At 42.0% G+C, this 22,775-nt stretch overlaps 1 protein-coding gene across 10 annotated transcripts in view; it reads right to left on the reverse strand.

Annotated features, from left to right (window-relative positions):
- The window catches only part of rapgef1b (Rap guanine nucleotide exchange factor (GEF) 1b), a 38,330-nt gene extending 15,766 nt beyond the window's left edge, over positions 1–22,564 (reverse strand). For 4 of the 10 annotated variants that reach the window (XM_075456293.1, XM_075456296.1, XM_075456295.1 and 1 more), the window contains exons 1-6: positions 22,258–22,564; positions 3,861–4,006; positions 3,131–3,309; positions 1,219–1,375; positions 1,024–1,112; positions 787–945 (exon numbers count right to left, since the gene is read on the reverse strand). In XM_075456293.1, coding sequence (XP_075312408.1) covers positions 787–945; positions 1,024–1,112; positions 1,219–1,375; positions 3,131–3,309; positions 3,861–4,006; positions 22,258–22,285 — 758 coding nt within the window. In that variant the 5' untranslated portion in view covers positions 22,286–22,564. The remainder of the gene's footprint in view (positions 1–786; positions 946–1,023; positions 1,113–1,218; positions 1,376–3,130; positions 3,310–3,860; positions 4,007–22,257) is intronic. The other 6 variants (XM_075456294.1, XM_075456292.1, XM_075456299.1 and 3 more) reach the window with 3 other exon arrangements.
- Between the last annotated feature and the right edge of the window lie 211 nt (positions 22,565–22,775).

A 22,775-nucleotide genomic window follows, 5' to 3' on the forward strand; every position in this document is an offset into this window, starting at 1 on the left:
AAAGTACACTAAACATTGAAATGTTCAAACCCAACAACTTGTCGATCTGTGAATATGAGAGAAGACTGCGGAAATCCTTGATCCATATCCCTAACTAACAGATTTTTATTTCTTGTTATCAGTGACAGAAAATGCTTTAACGGTAAGTTAAACCTAACTGCTGCTATGACTAAATTCATGTCCCACAACAATGAGACATGATTAGACTACTTATCAGCCAAAGTGTAAGGCTAGCTTCACACCAGCAGTGCGGCGTGTGAGTCGCAGCCGCCTGTGTGTATTCACGCCACCGGCACAGCGTTTTGCCCACACAATCATCTTGTACAATAACGTCAGAGTAGCCAGTTGCAAGTGCAGTTACACATAACAGGCAAAACTAAAAGAAAATCATGTTATCATCATCAATCATCATCACAACAGGTGAGCTATATTTCCAATGACTATGCCCCTGAAACCACAATGAAGTATTGTTGCTGATATGAAGCATGATCAACAAATGTTTCAGCAGTGTAGGTTTGTAAGAACCATTTCCTCGACGTTTACCTTGCGTGTGAAAAATAGGCACCATGCATAAGACACACAGCTGCAATGTGGTTGGAGCCATGGGTGAGATGTCCATGACCATAATCTGTTAACATGGGAGCTAAAATGAAAACAACACACACAACGCACACGCCACCGATCCGGTGTGAAGCTGACCTAAGCTTCAGCAAAAAGCTGTCCATTATCAACTCACAGAAAAAAAAATATTCTCAAAACAAGAACTGTAGTGTTTGTCATCCTAACCTGAGTTCTGCCATTTTGGCTTCAGGAAGGGGGGGTTTGGGAGGGGCCACATCCTCATCTGGTAATTCAGGGGCGGCCTCTGCAGGAGAAGCTGCTGGAGCCGTCTTAGCTGAGACTTCCTGCTCTCGATCTATCAGCGGCACCTCTGATGACACGCTGCTGGGTACATAAATGTCTGAGTGAACCGACTTCTCTCGGTGTCCATTTGTATTCCTTCGGCCCATGCTTTGTACTCACCTCTCTGCTGTAGTAACAGGTGGTGCAGGTTTGTTGGGGGTGGTGGGTGATGGTTGCTCCTGTTTTTCTATGGTCAGCTTCACCAATTCCTGCTCGCAGACAGTTAACACAAACGGCTTTAGCCTACTCTATGACTACACCTCGGGAAGGCATTTCCAACACTGTTAACATCTCTTTAATCGGCATGTGGCATACCTTTACTCCGTCCAGCACTGCTTTGATGACACCGGTGACAGATGCAACATTTTCCTTGTCCTCCAAGTCGATGCCATCCAGCATCACCTGGTCTGCCCAGCGGATGAGCTTGGCCAGACTCTGATACACTCTACTATGGCAAGAGGACAGTGCCGAACTGTTGAAAAGTGGAGATGGTATGAGTGGCGCACAGACGTCGGGAGAATTAAAGAAGTTTAATTAAGGAAAGTGAGAAAGAAGAAGAAATGTGGTTGTACAGTAGAGACAAAAAAAGAACATGGTGTAAGAGAAAGGGTGGAAATCATAGGTGTAGAATGGAGAAAGATTTAACAGAGCAGTGGGGTGTGGAGGAAAGGAAGTGGACGTGCACATGTAAGACAGGAAGTAAGAAAAATCACAGAAACAACAAGACATAGGTCATTTCAATGCATCTACCTATCTATTAAGTGGTATATTTTGGGGGAATTTGTTGAGGAACTGTAGAAAAGTCTCACTACAAGCTCGGGGGTTGGAATTCTCCTGTCAGCTTTGCAGTGCTGACAGGAGAATGTAGAACCACACAGGGAAGTGGGGTGTTGTTTCTCCCTGTAGCGGATTGTACATTCAGACCTAACACTAAGGTGTGGCAAAGGCCTGTATCAACAAGTCGCAGCTGATTCACAGCACTGGAATATCCTTCCACTGTCTCTGCTGGGCTTAGCCCTGAAGTGAGTCGGAGACAACTGAAGCTATGGTAATTAGAAGGATTTGAGGAAAGGACAGATGTAGGCTATAGGTTACCCTGAAGCTGTGTAGATATACAGCCATTCTTATAAGGTGGTTATCTTTAAGTGTCATGCCAGTATGACTAGTATTTGTTGTTTGTAGAGACTGATACACCATCTATTTATAAAAGCACTTTAATCAACTCACATTAATGCATGGAGTTGCACTCACTGCCAACCTACTTACTGGTCTAATATTCATTTAAATTACCACAAACAATCCAACAAAGCTGGTCTCTAACAGAGAACAGTTCTTCTAACAGATGGGTTTTCATCTATAAAAAGTAACTTGGCTTTATTCAAACAATTTTTGCCACACAATGCTTACTTTATGACTTGGTGAATTTGCCTCAAAACATCTGGGTGGATTGTGAAACAACTAGCTTGTAGCAGTAATATCCAACTCGACACAAGTAGCCTAAGGTTAGAGCAAAACACTAAACTTCTGCCGTCATCTACAGGGATCGGACTCCATGAGACTGAGGTCAAATCCTCAGAGATGGCAGCTTCTCAGTGCTGCAGCAACAATCCATCAACTGCTTCTAAACACAGAGCTGGGAGACACAAAATCTGTCACCTCTGAACTCTATACCTTCATCTGTTCTGATGGATGGGGAAAGGCACAGAGAAAACAACAGAGAAGTTCCAACATGTCCTGAAAATCCAAACTAAACTGCAGCTAAAGTTACTCTCACAGGAGAGGTTTCGTTGAACGTTATAGGGAGTCAAATGAAATGAAGTCAAAAAATGAATCTCTGTTCCTCAAAAGTAACATTCCTAATAACATGGCACATTATTGTAATGTGTAAACCTTAAAGTGTCAAGTCCACGAAGCCTTCAGGTAAGAGATGTCGTCAGTCTCAACATATCAATCAATCTGCTCAGCAAGAGAAAGCCCACAACATGCAAGCCCCACCATGCAGCCAGATATATCTGACGTCAAGAGATAAATAGTTACAAAGGTTTAACAGATAACACAATGAATGTTTTCAAGTGTAGCAGGAAGTGGATTGCAGTCATAGAGCTAGTTTCTTGTAAGCTCAGTTGTAAAAACAAAAGCACAAATTCCTTTGAGAGCTAAGAATGACGACTTTCAGATTCTGACCAAAATCGTCTGCTTAAGAGTCTTACAAGATTTCATGACTCACCTCTGCTGTATCCGTGCCTCGACCTGAACCAGAGGCAGGATTGCTTCGAGCACCTTGCTGGCAGAACCTGGAAGCATCTCCAGCACCTTCTTCTCCACCACCATTTTGTCCACGATTGTCTTAAAGTAGCGCAGGGCACTGACCACCTCCTTCTCATGCTCCTCTAGCCTGCTAACCTTCTGCAAAAGTAAAAAATAGGACAAGTGAATTTAGCTTCTTAGTATTTTTGTCATTTTAACATTGAAAATTTAACCCTAGTGAAAAGAAAACTACAGGACAACATTTCAAGTATTTGCACCATTGTCTGCTTTCTTTAGAAAAAAATAGAATATTCAAATAGTGTGATCACAGTTCAAAGCACCACCTATCAAGCGATCTGGCCTGGAGCAATCTCTGTAGAGCCCCGAGAGCCCTTTCAGCCTCTCTAGTCTTTCTTAGCCACGCTCCTGGGGAACGTACTCATTACATCAAAACGGAGCAGAGGAGTTCTTTCAGGAATCAGCTCAGCTCAGCTCAATTCAGTTCATTGTAGGTTTAGGCACCTGCGCAGCCAGCTTCCACAGCGACTGGGAGGCTGTGGGAACCAGCAGTGAACTCTTGCAAGGCACAATGGAATACGGGAGAACCAAAGATTAGACAGGAAAACAATAGTCTTACAAACAGGGTAACAAACACACCGAATAGGTGGGAAAGAGAAGGATTTCCCATCATACATGTACTGCACACACACCTTGTTAGCAGGTTTCTCTGTACTTTTGGCTGCTGGCTCGGGCTGCAGCTGCTTTCCCTTCTTCGATGGAGTCCTCTTGATTTTGGGAGAGTGGAACTTGTCCTTCAGTATCATGGTGAAAGTGGACAGATGGGACCGCTGGGAGTCTATGGACAGGAGGAAAACAGAGAAAGTTGAGTGGACGTTTACAGGGTAAAGATTCTCAGGGGAGTAGAAATTAGATAGAAACAGATGGCACTCGCTAAATGATGAACTGATGTCACTATCAAAATAACAGTGCTCTTTTAAAACGGAGCTCGAGTGTGGATACCAGAGCAAAACAGGAATACACCAGAGCTTCTATCAAGTATTTGCAACATCTGCATTTCATCTGATGATCTTTTTTTTTTTGTTCATCATACATCTGCTGGACAGATTCTTCCAGCAGCTCACACACGTGTGTGCGTGAGAGAGAAAGACAGAGCAGACAAGTGTGGCTATAATAAAACCATATAGTTGGTGCTGAAATGAAAATGACTTCATTGTGCTGCATGGAGGGCATCTTCATAATATCCGAGTAATTTAACAATTCAATGTGTTCACTTTAGGGAGTGCTGGTTTTATCCCACGATAACTGATCACTCGTTCATCGTCTGCCTTCACCTCTATGTCCCCTTTCTCCACTGCCACACCTAAACGAATCAGGGGATAAATGCTAATAAAAGCAGTGTGTGCCGGCAGGAAGCGAGGGTTTTATCAGTGACAAAATTACACCTCTATTTGCTGTAATCTCCCCTCAATTCGATGATGGCGGGATCTGACATTCCAAGGCCATCAGTGTAAAAACTCTAAATGCTGAACAGCAATTGACAGCAGGAAAATGCCACAAACCCAACTTCCAGCCAGGCAGCATTTTCATCTGCACCGTCGATCAACATGCCACGCACATATCCACCCCACGGTTCTTTCTCTCCAGCCCTAATCCTCGTCATCCCTTAGCCCCGAGCAAAAGCCAAAGATCGCTGAGGCAGCCAAGGACGACTGTGTCTCATTAAAAATGCTGATGAGAACGCTTCCAGTGGAGCCTCCTCCAAAAACGAATGCACGAGATGCGGGATGTGTGACCTCTCAGGCTCTTGTTTAAAGCTGCGTTTGAAAATAAAAAAAATCTTATCTCAATGCCATGTAAAAATACAATAACACTGGCTGCTTTGTAAGCATGAGTAACTTCCTTAGCTTGCTAAACTGATTCAATAAACAACAGAGTTACTGGAAGTGCATCCTATGACACCTCATTCCATTGAAATTGCTTCTGACCTAGTTAATCACATACACTGGAAAGCCACTCGTGCTCCAACAAAAGTGTGCTTCTTTCGTTTATGGAAAAAAAAAAAAAAAAAAAAAAAAAATCAGCTCCAATGTAACATGTATTTGCAGAATATAGAATAAATGTCATTAGTTCTCCAATCACGTCAGTAGTCTTTGCATGTTGTGCCACTTTAAGACTGTGAGACATTGACAGTAAAATATAGAAACAAAGCCCCATCTAGTCAGCCAGGCGGGATTAAAGAAGACAGAGGAAAGAGAAGCTTGAGTTTATCAGAGAGACATACTGGGCACAGTAAAGACCCCGCGGACAGGGACAACCTTCTCATCTCAACAGCTGTCTGGATCAATGCACTGTAGCTTAGCCACAGGGGATGTTTCGCTTCTATGGTGCACACAGAGACAATATGAATGGCATAGAGTCTAACGTGCAAGTTGTTTCGTTTTTTGTACCCCGAGGCTAAAAAGACCTGTGTTAGCCGGTTTTGCCGCAAGCCAGGCGTCTGTCGTGGCAAGATTTCTGCTTTATGGCAATGTGTAGGCAATCAATATCATTTTGAATTGCGTGACAACCTCCATATGAATTAGGCCTGAGATAATCTCATATCCGTTTATAACCTCATTGCCTCCTTTCTACTTGGCACAAGCACAGGGACTGTGACTGACATAATTCACTGGACACTTTCATTCATTTCCAGCTTAAACACTCCCGCATGGACAATGTCTGAGTTTGCAGCTGCAGCCGTGCGCCAGAGCCGAAAAGCAGCGACAAGAGAGAAAAAAAAAAAAAAAAAAGGAGTCACCGCGATGATTGATACAGCTAGTCCCCAAGACATCATTGCAGTCCCTGCAGCTCAGCAGTTTGTCATGCACATAAGGCTGGTTCCCTGCATCCTATGATCCACATTCACTTCAATACCGCCTCCTTCTCTGTTCGGTTTTGTGAACAACATTTTTTTTTTCACATTAAGTCTGCACACCAGATGAACAGATGAGCATTACATCAGCAACAGACAGAAAGGAAAAGTGTGAAAGAAAGTCAGCGAGAAGCAGAACGACAGCCCAGAGCACAGGGAGGTGCTCTGTTAAAGTCATGCAGGCCTCTCAATGTCCACCCTCCACTCTTCCACCATAGAGCAGCCAGCCATCCCTTCTGCTCTCCATTACTTCCTGCCTGCTGCTTGCCAGAGTTATGAGCTGGTGAGGTCATTGGTTGTAATGTCTCATACTGAAGTCACTGACTGAGCAAAAGGCTGAAAGAAATCTCACAGTGAAGACGTGTTTTTCAGCCGTTTAGGACTCGACAGTTAGACTGCTGTGCTTCCTAAAATAATCATTGACACTCAGAAAATATTTCTGTTTTTCCACCTGACGCATATAAAGAGAATTTGAGATAACAGCTGACACTTAATATGGGACTTTTTGGGACTATTCTTGTTTATTCCTACACGTGGCTGTCATATCAGAAAAAGAGTGCAATACAGCAGCAGTGTCTGAGTTGACAAACAACAAAGTGTGGTTAGATTTGAATACAGAGTTGGCTGTAAACTGCTCCAGTGCTATGGAGAACTGAACTCATATCTTCAGTGAGCCTCATGTTACAAAACAAATCCACAATCACATTACCGCGTGATTAGTTTACAGTTTTGCAATTAAAGTCCCAGAATACCATTGTAATAAAGCACTATAAAGACCAAAAGCTCCCAGTTGTTATGTTTTGGCAATTAATGCAAGTAGCAAAAACTGAAGTCAGATGGGTTAAAGAAAAATGATGGAGACTGCTAAAATCTGATTGATAAGAGTAAATAGTGGGGGATTTAGCAAGTGAACATTTAAACTGCTGGGACATTTTCCAGTTCCTAGAGGCCTTGGGGAGACATTTAAAACAAACACTCCAGCCAGAACAACTATTCAACAAAGCCTGGGAGAGTTATTGAGTCCCCAGGAGCTTTTCAGCAGAAGACTTTGTAACACAATAAGTAAACAAACACACACACACACACACACACACACACACACACACAGGATGTGAATGTATGGATGCTTCTAGCACAAACACACCTTTAATGTTAAGTGTATGCACTAAACCTTTGGTTGATTAAATATATTTTAGACCTCCTGTTACCAAGTCAATAGATCTACACATCGAATTATGCTGCCTTAAGATAATGTAGATCCCAGCTTTCCAGGTAAATATTATCCTTCCTGGAAATAAAACCACTCTGGAGTTTCCCTACTAAGGCACAGATCGGTCACAGTTGAAACAACAGACCTTCCAGGCTAAAAAAGATTCTCAATCATGATGTTGAACATCTCCCCAAAAAAAAAAAAAAAAAAAAAAAAAACTTAAATATTGATATATCAAGCTGGCATGGAAACTTATGGGACAACTGGTTGGTCCCCATTTCATGTGCAATTTGCCCTGATTTGTTTTCCTTAAAACAACTAAACAAACAAACAGTGCCCTAGTTGTTGGTAGTGGTGGTGGTGACGTGTTTGTCCAAGTCTGACCGAAGCACTGACAGGGCAGTGGCAGATTGATGGAGTTCTTGTTTAGTTCAGGTGGGATCTATACAGGACAGCTGGTTGGCCCTTGGTGAGACCTGCCCCCTTAAAACAGGATGCAAACAGGGAGGAAGGACAACAGATGAGGTTGTGCTTCAGGTTACACGCACAGCTGTCACCTCCTGCTGAACTTCTTCTCAGTGAAAGTGGGTGCAAGCCCTGCGTTTACAGACGTGATTTGCCCAAAGGTCATTGTGCCAGCTGTTGTGGAGGGGAAGAACGCAAGCAAGAAAAAAAAAAAAAAAAAAGATCTGAAAGCGTGTGTACAAGGGAGTTAAAATTCCTTTTAATTTTGTCCCAAGAAAAAAAAAAAAGAAAAAAAGAAAAAAAGAAAAAAAGAATGCCACACTGGGAGTATTTCTTCAAATGAATTATTAAAGGATTAGATAAATGGAATGTTTTTCTCCTATATGCAGACTGTTCTTTTACAAATTAATGAAGACTAATTTTATTGCTCCTTTACTCAACAGTTATAACTGATGGAACTGTACTTTTAGAAAACATCAATTCTTGCCACATTGAAGCGGAACTTATGAAAATGAGAGAAGCCCCGTGGTGCAAACAGCCAGTGCATTGTTTCTAAGTGACTTCACCTGCAAAGAGGCCTTATTGGGCTATAAAAATGACAACACTGCGAGTGAATAACTGTCTGCTACACAGTAGAATGACAAACGCGGAGGAGCTGAGCCAAGTTATCATTTCTCTACAGGCAAGGCCTGCTGTGGTGCAAGAGTGGGAACTGCAAGCCTGAGGCGCTTGAGATAACCAGCAGGGAGAAAAATGGAGAGGAAAGAGAGAAATTCAACAGGAAACAGTTAAGAGTTTAGTGAATTATTTATTCTCTCCATTGTAGTGGTTTCTTCCTGCTGGCCGTGCTCAGTATTCAATAGGAATCCTCATTATATGACTGGTTACCTACACACAGCTCTACAGGAAACTCATGCTCTGTGTCAGTGTGTTGCACACCAAGTGACAGCAGAGGAATGGCAGAGTAGTGAGGAAGCCTTGGTATGGAACAGGGTTAACAGCTGATTTAAGAAGTAATGAAGGCAGGAGTCTAACGGTGTGTTATACAGCTTTCCAGCTGTGCCGTTTGAGTATGGCACTCTGAAGCATTCCTAGAGTTTCAACAGCGAGACACAGAGACTGAGGCTATCAAGTCCACTTACCAAGTAAGTAAATGACATACAGGATGCTAAGTGGTCAGTCCACTTACCATGTATTGTATTTCACTTAACAAATAAGCAAATGAGAAAAGAGATGGTTTCTACATGGACAAGACAATTATCAATGCCAATTCTTTTGGTTTGGGACATGCACGGAAAAATGTATCCAGTTTCTAGCTGAAAGACTAATGGGACTTAGTTTATAGTTAAATTAATGCGTCACTGTTGTCATTTCTTCTGTTTCACTTTAGTGTCGACATTTGGCAACCATGAGTTATCCATATCAGTGTTTTTACTTTATTATTTCTTTAACAAAAGTTCAAAGTTTTTCGTATGCATTCTTACTTCTTTAACTCTGTTGCTATAAAATTCACCTATGTCAGTATTTCATACCGTCAACAGCTTCAACAAACATACTTTTCAGTGAAGAAAAGCAGCACCACCAGCCATGGGTCACCGGTCAGGAGTAAATATCAGCGTGGTGATGGAGGCACTCTGCTTGCTGGGTTGCATGGGAACAGACGGCCTGGTCAACCATGACTAACAGAGCGTGCCCTCACAGCAAAGCCAATCTATAACGCAGATCCATATTACAAAACACCAAATCAGATCCATAACTGCGTGGTGAGATGACGTTTGGTCATCCGCTTTCAGAGTGTGTGCAACACGAAGACGTGAAAGTGAGCTAGAGGACAGGAGGCACAGCAGGCCAGTCGGGGGCCTCTTTCCGTCAGAGTTTTCCTGCCATCTGTTTTCAAATTTAAGCAGACATGATATGGTAGACTGATGACTAAAAACACATTCATAAAGGGAAAGTCCTGCTTTGTGAAAAGAGATGATTGCCTTTATGACTCATAAGATGGCACTTTGAGATAAAGAGAAAATGATAAGTGCACCCTCTCTCACCGTTTTGTCACTTGGAATTGTAGTTATGGATTGGGTAACTTTAGGAAATGATTAGAGAAATAGTGCAACATGCAAATGTTATCTAAGCAAACACCTCGCCAGGTTCTACACAATCGCCACATGGCGAACTGAAACTAAGTCAAACAAGCAGCATGTAAAAGCATTTAAAAAAATAAAACCCAGTCTAAAATTTTTGGTGACGCACCTTGCATTCTTGTTTGTATTCATTTCTATCATCTTGTTTTGAAATAACTTAAAAAAAAAATAATGCTTTTGCTTCTGTTTAATGACCCATTGAAAATGATTCAGTATTCCAACGGCACACTGAAATATATATACAACAATCTAGTGACGCACAATTAAATATCAGGCTGAAATGAAGTTGCATGAATAATTTACACACAGTCTTACATGCTACAACTCCACGACAGAAGAAAAGGCACAAATATCAGGAGATACAGTTATAACACTGCAAAAAAATAAACTACCATTCCTGATCTCAAGGATACTGAGATTAGAGATTACAACAAACTACACACAGTTCTGTAATTGCACATCTTCAGATGAGAAGTGGCGGATATTGTGTAGATGTCGAGGGCAGTGGGTTGGTATGAGTTGTGCTAAATGCTGTCATGCTACATGTAATTTAGTTTTAGAGGAATGTGCTTGTTGTGTGAGGACTGTCCATGTTCTGAATGAAGCACAAACACAAACAGGATATCAAATTAATGGCATGAAGGCTTAGAAAATGGAATTTCACTGAGCAACTTGGCCCTTTTAATTTTTTATAATACTAAAATTAAGTTCTGAGATATACCTGGGATATGACCCCATTGTATTCAGAGTGCATTCTAAATCTGAGGGTAGTGTCTGAGGGTGGTTTCTTGTTTTAATGCCTCATCTGCTAAAGTATGAAGCCAACTAAACTCCATCTTCCAAAGCTCTCCCTATCCAGAATCAGCACTATCTTCTCTGTGATCAGTGTTTAGTCTTCTGTGAGCCTTCCAATCAGTGATGCGGCTCAGGCTTGTGGTTAATTCTCGCTGGTTCTGTTGTCACCACCCACACGTTTCCTCTTTTCCAGTTTGTGTGCTGATAGGGAAAACCACATTCTTTAAACACATGCACATCACTTTGAGAATTTCGGGAAACACAAAATAATTTAGCCACATTCCTTCTGGTGGTGCGTTTGCCATAATCAACCTTCAAGCTAGCTCTACCGCTGTAATTACGTTATTTCTTTTGATAGCCACTGCTTCACAAAACTGTATTTGTGCATTTAAAAAAAAAAAAAAAAAAGGCAATTGGTTATGCAGACTGTAGGATCTCACTGTGCTGGCTGTGGGCTGTGACTGACCTCTACATTGTGTGTGTTCAAATAATCTTCACTCTCTGGCAGCAGCAGTACAAATCAGATGGTTTCAATATGGGTCGACATCTCATTATGGGCACCGGACAGGCTAATGCAGCTGGTTCATGGAAGCCCTTGGCACAGCTCTTCATTGGAGTTGTATTGAAAGCCATGCAACGAGCCCTGAGGTCTAGTTGACTCAATTTTCCCCGAGTACAACGGACTCTCAAAAGAGTTCACACAGGCATCCACATCCAGCAACAGAAACAAATGAGGATACAAAGAGTCTCTCTAAACTATTCAACCACAAGTTAAAAAAAAAAAAAAAAAACTGCAGAGAGGGATCCCTTGAGGCCTAGCTTTCAACAGCATTGATGACAAATAGAACATAGACTGTGGCACATGATGTAGAAGCTTTTGATGCCCCAAATTGTTTAACAGAAAAACACACACACACGAGAATGGCGCAAAGTGGCATAGGGGTTGAGTAAATAACAAAGTGAAAGGTTCAGAGTTTAAATTGTATCACACCGGTTATATGTTATAAAATCTAGCTGCTGGCTGTAATTAGTCGAGGTAAAAATTAGTATGTTTGATTAAGACTAAAGCCAACATTTCCTATTACCCCGCCTCCTTTTTATTTTTTTAAAAACACAATTTCCTGAAGTCTAAATTAAATGTATGCAACATGCTTTGGTCATAATTATAGAGACATTATAATTACATTACACTGCTCTTTTTGACCCACTCACTCTACTCCACTCCTTCCAGAGTCGGCATCTTTTCTAGATCGGTAGTTTGCATGATATTAGGAAACCATCCAGCATGCAATATCATTGCTGAATATTGGAATGACAATACGACTTGTGATATATGAACAAGATGCATAGCTCACTTCTGCTTCTGTGCATGTTGGCGAGCTGTAAAACATGTGCAAAAGCAGAACTCCCTTTAAGCAGAATGCATTCATTACAGTTCCTTCATTACTTCATGATACAGGTGTTTTAAACACGGTAGATAGTCATAAAATCATGACATTGATGGCACTAATAACAACAAACAGAACTCACTGTAATAAATGCTTAATGCCGCTGACTCGTTGTTTTGAGGTCAGAAAGCTCCTACACGTTTTCTTTTTAGATGTTCGTGCATAGCCGCTGTGGTAGGACATTTTCATTTTGCACAGAGCATCGATTCATTATGTCTCACTTTTAAAGATTGGTTTCAGATAGATGTAAGGATTGCTTTACGCTATGCAAATATTATGTAAAATGATTAAATGAGCTTTGATCAATCAATAAGTTTATTGATTCCTTTTCTGACACTTTGAAAACCAAATGATGAACAGAGTAAAAAAAAAAAAAAAGGAGGAAAATGTAGTTTTTTTTTTTTCCTGTCCAGAGAAATTAAAAAGGCTAAAACAAAAACTGGTACACATTAAACAAATTACATTTAGAGGGCGGTGTAAGCTTGTATGATGCAAAGTGTTAAAAACGGGAAACCACACTACACACATATACACACCACCCTGGGTACCCCTCCTGTTCCTTCCCTACTGACGTCGAAGCCACTGGTATGATTTCCTGTCCCTTGTCTCCATCACTGAGCCGCTCCCTCTTCACAGTACAGAGCAGCCTGGACTCCGAACCTCTGCCTCTGCAGCTCGCCATGTAACAACGTAGCTTATTTAGCAGGACAAAACCTACACGAGAGCAAGGACATCCCTGCACCACACAACTACACCGCACGAACAAGCTTAAAGCAGCCTGATCCTTCGAGTGACCTTCTGGCTACAATGGCTTGCTGAATTTCTTTTTCACCATTCCCTTTAAAGCTTGCTTTCTGAACTGAATCTTTCAATAGTGTGAGAGCACACCGGCTGGCAGGTTCACCCTGGGTGAAACCAATAGACTAAAGAACAAGAAAGGGCTATAAATACCCAGCCTGTCAGTATCTGTAAAAAATACAACAACAAAGAACTGCTAGATGAATTTGGAGTTCTCAGTGAACGACAGCTGTCTGGCAAGACAGCACAATGAAAATAAGCACTATAAAGCACTTGAGATAGGAGACTGATCCTAAATGCAGACAAACAGCCACAAGAGAACCAATCACTTCACTGCTGAGTACAAGACAGAGACAGATACAGAAAGGCAGAAGCATAGGCAACAGTAAATGGCCTCAAGCAGTGAGGAGTGGTACCACTCTCCTCATGTTAAGAGTGCTGTACAAAGCGGATCTTGTCTGTACAGTGGGCTACTTGTTATCCTCTTGACACTCTGTGCACAAACACTGCTTTGGATAGAACTGACAACCAGAGTCCACAAAATACATCCAGAGGTTCAACAGCACTGCGGCAAGTCAAATTCTTTGCATTTTCACAGCTTCCAAAGAAAAGAAAAGAAAAATTTGCTTGGATGACAGATGCATGTGTCATAAACACAAGACTCGCCTTTGCAGAACCACTTGTAGTTAGGCAGTGATTTAAATTATGTTTAATCTGAAGAATCAGTCACACGTAAAAAAAATACATTTTTTTCTGTTTTTGAATTTATGATCATCCTGAATGTGAGCAAAACGATGAATCTGCTGTTGTGTATACTTTTTTGGAATCCACACACTGGTACGCCACGAGTGGCCTCTCAACCCAATAAGGTCTTTAGCACAGCAAAACAAGACAGTACAGAAAAAATACAGGCAATGGGCAGTGTCTGAAAAACACACCACTGCACACTTCTAGAGGGTCATGAGACCCGATTTATTGCGTTAATGTTAGTATAAAATCTATTTGTTGCAATACAATAAGATGCTAATTGGTCCAAACTAATGTGCTCTGGCCACAAAGGCCTTGCTTGAAGCCTGGCAACATGGATTCTCTGGTGATCGCAACTCTCGTGATAATCGAGCTACGTCACGAGGTAAAAACCGGCGAATATATGAGTGGAATCCACCAGGAAAGATAGAGGTACGGACTGTAAAGAGACTTTGTAGAAAACCACTTTGGACGATGAATTTACTGCAAAATGGCATACACGATCTACTTCTTGTGGTTTCACTTCCAGCTGGGATTGAACATCATAAGATACTGTCAAGAACTCCTCAAACAACTGAAGCAAACGGGAATTTCTCTTCATAAAACGAACAATGAAAGGTTTGGGGTTTTGCCAGCAACAATGTGAATCTTTTAAGATGACTCAGATGACCTGAGTGTCTTTTATCGTGCTGTCAGCTCAGAATTTCAAAATAAATATACTTAATCTCAGGAGGCATGTAAATGTGTATAAAAAGATGATCCGAATCAAGTCTCCTCAGGCATAAGTTCGCTGATTTGAGAAACTATTTAATTTACAAAGAATTATACAATTTTCAAAGAATCCAATGCATCCACAGTGTTTTGTTGCCATTTTAAAACACATAGTTACCATTTCAGGTTGTATGATGAGAAGCATCCAAGAAGAAGTGGGTTAGCAAAAGCTGACACCATCAAACAGAAAGTCTCACTCGGCCCACGGGTCTAGCAGCTGAGTTAGTCACTGACGAAGTAAACATCATGTGTGCAAGCTTATCATTTATTTGTTTGGATACGATAAAAAGAAATCAAGGCCCAACTCCTCACCATGGCCCCATCCCTCCATTATTCATTGTGGCAGGTAGGTTAGGTGCTCTTTTCCGATTAGGATTAAGTTGTAGTAGCCATCTAAATAGCCCCAAACACACCTGCTGAAGCGCTAGATGGTCACTACTCCTCGATCACCACAGGAAAAGGGGCACCGTCTCCTTGCAAAACGAAGGGGCAGGGGCACCAAAAAAAAAAACAAGCAAACGCACATACACATCAATACAAACCCACATCTGTCTTGACAACAGTGAGTTGTTTCCTAGCAATGTCAACTTCCCTCCATTCCTAATTTAGACTCCTATCGGAAACTGGCAGCAACTGTGGGTCATCCCCTTCATTGTATGCCAGCTCCCTGACTACAGCCATGCCACTTTGGAGTCTCAATGATTTGGCACTAGAAACAAGCACACACGGGTATAACCTGACAAAACCGTTTTTACTCAATCACCAAGTGTTCTGCCCCTCGGACCGTTGCATTCAGCACCACCAATATAATTTACCATTTCTGCCTCTCGCCCTGCTGCTCATTTACCTTTGACTGTTTAAAAAGACGATTACTTTTTTTTTTTTTCATCCTTGGTGTTGTCCAAGACGGTATGAGTAAAGCATGCAAGACAGTCAGCAAGTGAATTAAAATAAATAAATCAGTCCTATGATAACTTTCTCCATTCAAAACTACACTGTATCAAAGGGTAGGGTGTAATGACAATGCCTACTAACTTTAGACCCACGTGTTGCAAATAACTGGCGTTGGTGTCAAGGAGAATTAAAAAACAAACATCCCTAACAAGATGCTCATAGAAAAAACACTAGAAAACAAAATCTAAGCAAGCTGACTAGAATCAAAAGTCACACTGAAACAAGAACTGAAAGAAAGCATCACACCCACATTTTGACTTACACTTCTGGTTCTCAGACCAACTACTTTTACTTCTCGCACTTAATTTACAAACGACCTATACCACCAGGTGGTATAAAAGCAATTCAATAAAAGCAGTTAATCTGTGTCCCTATATGACAGCACACAACCAAGTTAAAGTTTACTTCCTTTAGCGTAACTGACTTTCATACTGTATCAGACTGTTCTGCTGGTATGAGACTTGGGTTTGCCAAAGTGATTCTAAGCAGCAAACCTTTAGGCTGCATACAAAAAGATAAAGAAACACTGAAGAATGTTTAATAATTTGAACATTGGCTCCTTAGATCGGTTGCATTTTCTAAAGGTTTGTGTGAAGATGAATGCTTACGAGAAACGCTTTTAATGCCATTTGTCTTTTTGTTTGACTTCAGTAAGATTATGAAAAATGTTCCAGGCCAAATTTCATTAGATTTGAGGAAGAAGACCACCAAGGGAAAAGGAGGAGCCCCATAAAATTCTGTGGATATCTGAATCACTTTCTGTAGAAATACAATATAGGGAATCAGTAAATCCTCTGCAGTAAAACAAAGTGAAATGTCCCAGCAGCATTACCAGCTCATCTAATGCTTCACTAACACTGCTTATCATGAGCACAATTTTGGTTATCCGTTTGAAACAAAATACTAACTCTTCACATTCCTGCGAAGGCCATCGTGTCTACAGCAAATGGGCTGATCGGGATAGACAAACGAGGCTCAAAACCATACAAACACTGACTCTGCTGGGCTAAAATGAACAGATTTATTGGGATGAGCGCACCACAGACTGTGTGTTTTCAAAACAAGGCATTTACAGTACTCTGTGCTGTGTAATTATACAACGATATCCTCAGCTACCTTAATTAAGGAGCCTCTATGTGCAACCAGCTCACCAGGATGGATCACTTCACACAGCATAACGGGGGAAGCACAAGCTCACAATAAACATGAATAAATCAAGCAGTCTTAACCCCAATGTGTGGGTCAACAAACATCCTCAGCTACCATGGTGAAGCTACGCAGGGAGAACAGTGTAACCAATGCCATTTTTTTTGCATTGTGCAACAGGATTAGGAACACGGCGTCCAGGCGCACTGGCAAATCCTCACCTGAAGAGCTAGGATTAGAGTAGCTGTGGCTTTTGTCTACGAATTTTGGAGGTGATAAGGCAAAGCAGCAGCCTGGAATGGGAGGTTCTGGGTCTGTAGAGCAGCCTCCTCAAGCTGGGTCCACCCAAACTTTCAGCAGAGCAAATGAGCACTTTCCATAAAGCCACACGACACAAAAAGCACAGCGAGGAATGTCCCCTGCATTTCATTCTGCCAATGAGCCTATTTTACATGAAAGCTCCCAAACTGGCAACAGCAGCCTTAACAAAGAAAGCACACATCCCTCAAAAACAAAGCAAGAGGGCATTCATTTCACAATTTCTTTTCGCATAAATGCATATATGAATCCTCTGTAACCAGCAACCATCCAAGTGAAACTAAGATCATATTTTTAGCTGAAAGCCAGCAAACCTATCCCTTCATTTACGTTTCAATATATGCCTGCTGAAGCGAATGCAGAATATCGAAAGTCATTTATACTGTATCTAAAAATACAATTTAGCTTATAAATAAACAACTTTACATAAAACATCGTGTTTCTCCAGTGCCAAGATTGAGATCGCATCAATTTAAAAAGCAGCAAGTGTAGCACTGATCTTACGGTCTAACATACATGCACCAGAAGTAATGCATGCAGATGTCTTTACCTGTGTCCTCATCAAAATCTCCCTGCAAAGAGGAGTCCGTGTCCTCTGAGGACGCCTGACTCCTCCAGCTTATATTCCCCATCCAAGAGGCCCGAGTCCACGCAGTGATCAGTCCAGGTGACACCGACGGTTATACTGTATGCTGAGCTTTGTTGGTCAGGCTTGTGTTTTTACAGCCATCTCTCAGTGGAACTGCTGACAGTTAGTCATAAAATAACTGGTCCATATGACCATTCACACCTGACTCAGCCACGTTATACAGCAATTCTGAGGAAACATCCACAAATAGCGCTGACAAAAGTTAAGAGGAAGTGAAAAGCTGCGTTTTCTTTTTAAAACTCAATCGCCTCTAAAAATAAACATGCTTGTAAAATGAAGCAAAAAAAAAAAAAAAAATGAAGCATTGAAACGTGTCATCAGTGGTCATGGAGAGGGTCCAACCTCAAGTTGTCTAGAATGGGAAAGTACTCAACAGTCATGAGGAAATGAGCGAGCCACCTGCGGGCATAAATGACCTGCTCTCTAGCATGTAGGCCAACACACGGTGAACTCAAATGAAGCATCATCTCAAAACTCCGAGGAGATGACAGTCTTGCGCACAGACGGAAGTTAAGAGATAAATATGACACGCAAATGGCTCTCGAATTGAATTACATGAAAGATCTTTGAAAACAATCTCAACAGCCGTCTATAGATCCTCGCATTATGTTGTTGAAGATGCTGAAAGTGGAACAGCCTTGAAAATATTCATGTTACGAAGGCCTGATTGCCTTCACAGACGCAGCCTTCCACCTCTCATCGATTGCTCGGCACGGTCATTACCAAGCGTGTAATCCATCCATTTCTCTACCTTATTTTCTTTCTGAGCAGGGACTTGATTCCTCTCAATGCTCCACCCTCTTTCTTTCTTTCCCTGAGCTCTGCTCCCTCCCCCTTTTTTGTTTTCCCATACACATACAGAGCACCCAAAAAATGTAATTACAACACAGCTAAACCTATACGAGAACAGCAGGCCTCTCATTCTGTGGTAGAGGGTGGGTAAAATGCTTGCTCCCATCGAACCTCAAAATTGCAGCACGTCAAACCAGGACTCATAGCTTGCCCTGTGCAACAGTAGGATCACTCATCAGCAATGTGGGTAGACCAAATTGTCTGGGGAAACCTTTTGTAATCAGAACTACTTTAGCTCTTGCTCAGAGTTCTGGTGACTAAGGCATGCAGGGCTTGCCATTTCTGTACATCACACCAGAAGATATTTTAAGTCTGAAGCACTGCAGTCACCACATCACAAACACAAAGCCATCTAAATAACTTACACTTCAGCGTTAACTCTAGGAATGCTTCAGAGTAAACTCTTTGCATCGCAGCTAAACTCCTTCAGAGGCAAACACAGACACACACTCCCACACTCTGCAGGGGGGAGGTCTAAAATAAGGAGCTGATGGATAAGTTCCGCTGTGGTTGGTTACTACCATTGACCGTCCATTCAGAGAAGAGTCCACAAGCCTGAAAGAAGGAAACTACCAAAGATTCCTGAGCTAACGTGGCTTTCTCATTTTATCGATTAGCACAGCTCCACACAGTTCTTCGCGGCTTCGTTTTTCTATCATCGGTACCTACAGCGTAACTGACTTTTTTCATCACCACCTCAGCCAAGACTCCAAGCGAGCTAAGATGGTAAAGTACGGTTATGTAAAAACACTGCAGTAACAACAGAGACCCTTCCTTGTTCTCTGTAGTCATTTAAGAAACCTGTCGTCACCATTTTATAATCACGTAGGGATGGATTGCAAAACATAAATCCTCGAAATCTCATACATATGTTTAGATCACATATTATGTGAATAACGAATGAATTCATGAACACATTTATGAACTATTATATATTTACATAATAGACTACATTTAAAGTCCTCTGCACTAAAAACATGTTGCAAACTCATAGAAATAAATAAATAAATCACTCCACGCAGCCACGCAAAGTGAAGTTGTGTTGCAGCTTCACAAAATACATCACTATGATTACCAGCTGACCCCGCCCACAACCAGGGGACACCATGAAGTAGAAAACAAAGTGGAGAACCGAGTTGAGTGAAGTCGGGTTGTACTGTGCCGTGAAATGGAAAACTGGCATAATGAATACACACATAATACAAACTCAGTCCAAAATTATCACCTGCCAAAGGCCAAATGTGCTGACAGAGGTACCAAAATGTATTGTAATTTAATACATTATGTACATGTAAAAACACAGGCTGCTCCTAAGGTAAGCAACCTAAGGTTCTAGCTCCCACACCGTCTTTCTTTCCATAATCCAACAATGCTGTAATCCTCCAAAGTACATTTAAACAAGAGCAACACAGTATACCAAATGTTAACTGACAAATAAAAACACACTCCCAAATTTGTACTTCACTCCACCCAATGCATTTCCCCAGAGGAAAGCATTGAGGTTCGAGTTTGCCTGTCAGCTGCTCTTAGTTTTTGGGCAACAACACAAGACACTGAATGCGTTTATAGATTACAGTTAGGGCTGCCTGAGTGATGAAGTCATGTGGGTGCGCAGTATACAGAGAATGGGGCTGAGTGCTAAAAAGGGATAAATCACCCACCCAGTTGACTTGCAAGGTGACATCCCAACTAAGCTCCACACAACATGCAGCAGATGCAGCTCTCAACAGGTAACGCTGCGGGTGTTCACCTCCCTGGAGAGGAAAGTCAGTCCCTTTGGGACCCTGTAACCATGGTGATAAGGGAGTATGTTGATGCAGCTCGTGAATCTGGCAATAACTCTCCTGCTGGAGCTTGGTGACCATGTATGCATTGATGGACCCAAACAAACTGTGTGCTATGGTAACCGTTTGCATGGTAAATCTTGGCGGTGTCTTAACCCATGACGATAACCATGCAGAGGAATCTCTACTCACAAGTTTACTTCTCTTCAAATTCCCACCCTCCCTTACTTTGCTCATCAAGGAACAAGTTTTGTCCATCTGTCAAGGTCTGAAACTGGCTCCTCTTGTGAAGTTTCCACAAACTGACCCCAAAACTATCTATTTCTTCCAGCCCTACCATGTTTTCTCCCCCTTTCCCCTTAGAGAAAGGATTTCAAACTGAAGCCGTGCCTGCTGCAGACACTTTTTTCAGTGCTACCAGGAATGCCCAGTCTTGCCCCTTGCTCGCCTGTCAGCCTGTGTAACACCAAATTTTGTGACCCAAATAGGACATTTTTTGGGATAGCTAGTGCACAAATGTATTATCGTATCTTCTCACATGCATCATCAAGAGATGCGTTAAAAATGCTACTTAATTATGTTTCTGTCATTGTGATCATTTTCAAATATAAGTACATAGCTTCATTTTTATGGTCGAGGCCATCTACCAGCAAAGATTTCACCTACAGTTTTTTATTTGATTTTTTCCGGTGTTACATAAACTGACATGGACCCAAATTCCACAAATCACACACATAAATCTGCAGCACCACCGTGTTTGGAAATGTAACTAAATAGACACACAAGGACGATTAAAACGTTTTAGGGCAGATTAAAGTCCTAATCGGGTCACAGAACCTGATGGGCCAGAGAATTAGGTGTTAAAGCCACAGTGTATCCTTGGGCAACACGTTTTTAGGGTCAATATGTGCATATCAGGAAGCCTTGGGGAGGCAAAAAAGGGATAGGTGAAAGAGGTGAGGGATGGATTGGGCTCATATCAAAATCACAGTTGCCTTTTTCCCAGTTTTCAACTCATCTCCGGGGCAGAATCTTCAAAAACTATACTGCCTCTGAGTTTTCATTTAGCTGTGACCATATGTAGTCATCTGTCTGCAAGACACGAAAGGAATCGGAAACTTTTACGCCAATGAGGAATGACTGAGTTGGTGGTGGATGACACTCCCTCCCCGCCTGTTACTGGGTGCTCTGCGTTGGTGTGTGTCCATTAACTGCACGCAACACCGTGCAGGGCTGTATGTGAAGCGAGGCAGGCAGACAGCTGGTGGAATGGGATGCAAGTGTAGCTGGCGGGTATAAAGTTTCCTTCCAAAAGCATACCCAAGACCACCCTGTTTCCTCTCATACTTTGTGTGCTTTGCAGTGCTTTATTTGCCCTTCAGTGGCATAGAAAATGAACAGCGCAGGCAGAGACAACAAGCCTCAAAGCAACGAAAAAATGCCACGTGCACAATGCTAAAATCAACACAACATAAATACACACGGCGGTCTTGGGCGTGAACAACTCTAGTGTACAAGGTATGAGCGAAGCTAGCGTTAGCTTTGAAAAGCTAACCTTTAGCTGTTGCTAGCTCCACATATTAACCCATCTCAAATGATGGTTCCCGAGGCAGAGAACATTTTCGGGAACCGTACGCTGATTTATTGAGATGTTTCCTTCCAAATGAAAAGCTGAGATTTGCTCCCAAACGTTGCCGTTGCTTTCACACAAACAAAGCAGAATACATATACGACCAGTGAAATCAGGACAGAATGAAATGCCGGTGAAGTCAGTTTTTAAATTGATAGCACGTTTATATTGTATTTTCCAGCCTAGCGAGCCCGTGATACCCACACCACTTAATTAGCTAATACCAGCTAGCTTATACAGTGACGCTTTATTTCAACCGGGTAGCCGAGAAAAGAGCAATCCTTGAGGCCCAATTAATCCACCATTTACACTGGACACATTCATCCAGCGTTATCCGGAGCCCCATATCGTCATTGTATCTGTCCATACCCCCCACATTTTATCCCTCCGCGCCCCATCTGAGGAATACCGTTATACAGTATCCCAATGTGGAGCAGTCTGCCTGAGTCTAGCCAGGCAGGACTTACCGTGCTTGCTCTCTATTTTTCTCGACATTTTCGTAGCCAGCAGCTGTGATCCCACTCGCAGTCCAACAAAACAGTAGCTGCAGACGAGCCTCGCCGTGCGTCTCCTCCGCTTATTCCCTCATTTTCGATACACTGTTGTGTCCATGAGACGATTCCGCTGGGGTAAATGTGTATTTATAGGCCCCACACATTGGTACGGTCAAAAACTGTCTCAGTCCGTCTCCGGGTAATTTTCACTGGATTCACACACACACACGCACACACACAACACTATCACGTTTATGCCTTGAACCTAGACTAGGGCAGAACCTCCTCATTAGGTTTAACAGCGCCCCCCTGCGTCAGGAATTAGCCATATCAATCCGTCAACAAGAGGATGGGCGTGTTCAGTGTCTGGTCGGAGTTGTGACACACTGTTTTCACACAAATAAATAAACGTGGTGAAAATTGAGTAATTTTGTGTATACTTTTCCATCAAATTAACTGCCAGTAAAAATGATGAAAACGTGGCTCCAAAA

The sequence above is a fragment of the Odontesthes bonariensis genome, chromosome 22, assembly GCF_027942865.1.
Source record: "Odontesthes bonariensis isolate fOdoBon6 chromosome 22, fOdoBon6.hap1, whole genome shotgun sequence".
Lineage (NCBI taxonomy): Eukaryota > Metazoa > Chordata > Actinopteri > Atheriniformes > Atherinopsidae > Odontesthes > Odontesthes bonariensis.